Source organism: Protobothrops mucrosquamatus, unplaced genomic scaffold, assembly GCF_001527695.2.
Source record: "Protobothrops mucrosquamatus isolate PMUCROS unplaced genomic scaffold, P.Mucros_1.0 scaffold_61, whole genome shotgun sequence".
In the NCBI taxonomy this organism is placed as follows: domain Eukaryota; kingdom Metazoa; phylum Chordata; class Lepidosauria; order Squamata; family Viperidae; genus Protobothrops; species Protobothrops mucrosquamatus.
In genome coordinates this window covers 445,812-450,667 of record NW_015386137.1, presented here as the reverse complement: position 1 = coordinate 450,667, position 4,856 = coordinate 445,812, and the positions used below count along the sequence as shown (strand labels likewise).

Here is a 4,856-nt window from a genome sequence, read left to right as displayed (position 1 = left end):
TTGTGGATGTTTCAACACTGGAGGTTTTCAAGAAGAGACCGGACAGCAATGGTATAGGATCTTCTGCCCGAGCAGGGGGTTGGGCTAGAAGACCTCCAAGGTTCCTTCCAACTCTGTTATTCTGTTAAGTAGGAAGGGTGTAGCCTCTTTTGGGGACCAGGTGTGTGTCTGTCACGGCTCTGTTTTGCCATCTTTGCTGCTCCTTTAATTGCCATTTTGTTCTGTTCTTTTTAACTCTCATGTTCTCTTGTGAACCATCCAGAGTGTGCACAAATGGAATAAAATAAACAAATTGCACAGTGCATAATCCAATTCCATTATCATTAGTTATAAATTTAGCAACAGAAGCCTCCATAATGGATGGTGGAAGTAATTTTCTATGATAAGGTTGAAAGCAGAGGCAGTCCTCGACTTAACAAACATTCATTTGATTTGAAGTTACAACAGTGCTGAAAAAAGTGACCTGTGGCCATTTTTCACACTTACGACCATTGCAGCGTCAACCGTGTTCACGTGATCCATATTCAAATGCTGACTCATACCTATGACAGCTGCAGCATCCTGGGGTCATATAATCCCTTTTTGTGACCATCTGACAATCAAAAGTCAATGGGGAAGCCAGATTCACTTAACGACCGTACGATTAACTTAAGAACTGTGATCTGCTTAAGAACTACAGCAAGAAAGGTCGTAAAATGGGACATAGCTCACTTTGCCACTGTCTTATTTAGTGATGGAAATTTTGGGCTCAATTGTGGCCGTAAGTGGAGGATTACCTGTAGCGTGCTTTATTTGACGGTTGAAAAAAGATCTCCCAACATGTAACCAATGAGATTCCCCCCCGACGGTTGTTAAGTGAAGAATGCAGCTTCTCAGTTGCTCTTAAACTGTCAGCAGTGGATCCGAGAAGACTGATCAAAGGAAAGAGCAAAACAGAAGGCAGCAGGGAAGGGAGGATCGAGTTGGACAGGGGTCTGAGAACAAAGTGATCCACTGGTCTCTTGCTTACTTCAACCTCTTCTTCATTGCATCTTTGCCTGCTGTGATCAGAAGTAACTCTAAGCTTTTTCGAAACCAGGATGTGACAGTTTGACGCCGTCTGCCTCTTCTTTTCCCATCTGCCAAGGGTGTGGTTTTTTTTAAAGGTGTTTCTTTTGATTCACAGGCAAAGCGCCCCCCAACCTGCCCCAAGGTGTACCACCCTTGTTGCATAACCAATATTTTGTGGGACCTGGAGGACTTCTGCCTGCCTACCCAGTAAGCCATTACCTTATGCCTGCCTCTCTTGCCCGTTACCTCTGAACCACCAGCTATGGAGAGGGCTTTGGGGTGGAAATGGGTCAGCCTGGGCCCTGTCTTTTCCTGACCACTCGGTTGTAAAAATCATAGCACAAATTGGTCTATGGGGCTTGCATATGAAGCCCCAGTGAGATCCATTCTGAACTTCAGGTACAAGGCCCCGTGGTCTACCCTATATGTGAAGGCTTTTGACGTAGAGTCAGTGACGTAGAGTCAGTGTAGAAGAATATACGTGTACCAGGGTAATGTTGTAGGATCCAGTCTGAATCAGTCACAGGGACCGAAGATTTATTCTTCCAAGCTTTCAGATTTGTACTGAGCCCATCGCGGCGGCCGCGATGGCAAACCAGAAGTCGACCTTGATTGTTTTCTCTTGCAGGCGTTTCATTATCCAACTAAGTAACAGATCAGTGCTAGAAGGGAGTGTGGTTGTTCCCTAACTGAGTAATGAAACGTCTGCAAGAAGACAGACAAGCTCAGAGAGCACCAACCACCACAGTTGAACTAGAACTATTCTCTTCCATCAGTCCTTGATTTGCAACAGGAATATAGAAACACTGGTTTTCCCTAATATAAAGGCTGCTAGAAAATAATGCATGTGAAGTTATTGCACACTCAGATTTATAAAAGTGCTAAGCAAGTGTCATGTTATTTCGGCACAAGAAGATGCATTGCTTTGCAATCAAAAATGGAGCGTAGATTTTCTACTTCAAACAATATATATAACAACACAGGGAGATGTATTTTATGACTTAAAAGCACGGAGATGGAAGACAAGTTGGCAAAGAAAGAAAGCTAGAATAAGACTGAAGAAAATTGGGGTTTTGACTTATCAGTGAGAACTAAAATAGAACATACTCAAATAGATAAGATGTGTATTCTGAACACTAGATTTTGTTATGAGCTGAGATAAAGAAAACTTTGGTCATTTAAAACTTGGAAGTATAAATATTAACAGTTAAATTTGAATATTGATTTGCTTATAAGGTTTAATGTAAAAGTAATTAAGATATATATATATATAAGCTAAAAATCTATTGATGAATGTAATAAATATGTTTTACCTAGCTGTTATAATAAAACCTATTAGCTTAAATATGAGATAGTAGACATCAAGAGAAAAAGAGATGAAGTATTAAATGTTGAAATAAGAGAAATTTTGGTTACTAAATTTAAGATATTTGGAAATTAACAGAAAATAAGAATGTTATACTGTATTATTAATTAGTTGATGTAAGATGGTGAGAAATAGAATATATTCCAGTAGATAAGACGTGTATCCTGAACATTAGATTTTGTGATGTGTGCTTTTCTTGTCTTTAAACAGATTTATGGTTATGATGATCTTCAGATGCTCCAATCCAGGCTGCCTGTGGTAAGTAACATTTTCCAGTGATGTTTTACTCATTTTTACGGAGTCTTTAAATGTATATGTATAAATGTGCATGCAAAGTTGCATCTAAGATTGAGCATTCCTGTGTCTTTTTAATTGCAAAAACCAGGGTAACTTTCCAGCCTTTGCAGTTCTTATAGTTTTCAACAGAAGCTGCATCTTGACCTTCATATATCAGTTTTTCCTTCTCACCAAAAGGCTAGATAAAGGAAAGTTGGTGTGTCACATGGTGGCATTCTCACAGTTGTTTCAGCCAGGTGCACTTATTGGGGTTCCAGTTTTTGCATAAGAAGAGTTTTTCTGCCTTGTTTGTAACAGCATAACAAAGAGTTGGAAAGGGCTTTGGAGGTCTTCTAGTCCAACCCCCTGCTCAGGCAGGAGACCCTATACCATTTCAGACAAAGAGTTGTCCATTCTTGTCTTCGAAACCTCCATTGTTGGAGCACCCACAACTTCTGGAGGCAGGTTGTTCCACTGGTTAATTGTTCTCACTGTTAGGAAGTTTCTCCTTAATTCCAGGTTGCTTCTCGCCTTGATTAGTTACCATCTGTTGCTTCTTGTCCTGCCTTCTTCAGGTGCTTTGGAGAATAATTTGACCCCTTCTTCTTTGTGACCCCCTCAAACATTGGAAGGCTGCTATCACGTCACCCCAGTCCTTCTTTTTGTTAAACTGGCCATACCCAAATCCTGCAACCGTTCTTCATATGTTTTAGCCTCCAGGGTTTTTTTTTTTCCTGCGTGGTACCAGTAAGATTCATTGTATTGCAACAAGGTTCTCTCCAGCCCTGTATTCCATTGACCTATCAAGGGAGGCTCTTGCGGTTTTTGTGTCTCTGAAGGGTCTCTTGTGTCTGTTCTATGCAATTTTGTGTTGGTTTACCATATACTGTAATTTATGAGGTAAATGAATAAGCAAAAACAAGCCTGCTCTTTTGTTGAAAGTGAAAAGAACCAGAATTGGAGGGGTGGACAGTCAGGAGACCTAACTGACCTCTTAGAAAGGGAGGACAGGATTGTATTAATAGTCATTAAGTGTGAGTACTGGTGATAAATCACCTTTGTTAGTACCTTGGCAAGTTTCAAACAGCCATAAGTCAAGGGCTGCCTGTAAAAGGCGCAAACTGGCACTCTGTTCTTACCCCTACATTTTCTGGAGGGGGCCGATCCTCAGAACCGGGTTGCAGGTCTCCTTTTTCGGGTCGGTCGTAACTTTGAACAATCATTAAGCAACCAGTCGTAGCTAGAGAGCTACCTGGATTGCTGTGCCACAAATAATGTTATTGAGAAACTAAAGAGAGCCAGTTTGGTCTAGTGGTTGAGTCACTAGGCCAGAAAATGGGAGTCAGTGAGTTCTAGTCCTGCCTTAGCTATGAGGGTTAGCTGGGTGACTATGGGCCAATCACTAGGAGACAGTGAGTTCTAGTGCTGCCTTAGACATGAAAGCCGGCTGGGTGACTTTGGGCCAATCACTAGGAGACAGTGAGTTCTAGTCCTGCCTTAGACATGAAAGCTGGCTGGGTGACTTCCGGCCATTCACCAGGAGATGGTGAGTTCTAGTCCTGCCTTAGGCATGAAAGCCGGCTGGGAGACTTTGAGCCAATCATCAGGAGATGGTGAGTTCTAGTCCCGCCATGAGCATGAAAGCCAGCTGGGTGTCTTTGGGCCAGTCATTCTCTTTCAGTCCAGCTCACCTCATGGGGTTCTTGTTGGGGGGGAAATAGGAACAAGACGTTGTGTTGGATTTGTTCGCTGCCTTGAGTTATATGTAAAAATAATACAGGCAGGATACAAACAAATGAATATAATGCAGGGCCAAACTTCCACCTAAAAAGTAAGCACTGAACCCCATTCTCTGCTCCAAAGGCCATTTTACCAAAGGCAAAGTGAAGAGGCTCAGAGACAAACTGTTGGAATAAAACCTGCCTGGAGTCCTATATACAGGTAGTCCTCAATGTACGACCACAATCGAGCCCAAGATTCATGTTGTTAAGGGAGACATTTGTTAAGTGAGTTTTGCCCTATTTTAGGACCTTTCTTGCCACAGTTGTTAAGTGACTCATTGCAGTTGTTAAGTGACCAACACAGTTGTTAAGTAAATCCGACTTCCCCATTGACTTTGCTTGTCAGAAAGTCACAAAAGGGGTCACATGACCCCAGGACAGTG

The 4,856-nt window shown here is 41.9% G+C and overlaps 1 protein-coding gene across 1 annotated transcript in view; it reads left to right on the top strand.

Moving 5' to 3' along the window:
- Positions 1–1,165: 1,165 nt before the first annotated feature.
- Positions 1,166–4,856, top strand: part of UBAP2 (ubiquitin associated protein 2) — a gene marked incomplete at its 5' end in the record, with an annotated part of 23,922 nt that continues 20,231 nt past the window's right edge. Inside the window, 2 exons of the mRNA XM_015812475.1 lie at positions 1,166–1,257; positions 2,627–2,674. Of these exons, the coding sequence (XP_015667961.1) occupies positions 1,166–1,257; positions 2,627–2,674 (140 nt within the window). The remainder of the gene's footprint in view (positions 1,258–2,626; positions 2,675–4,856) is intronic.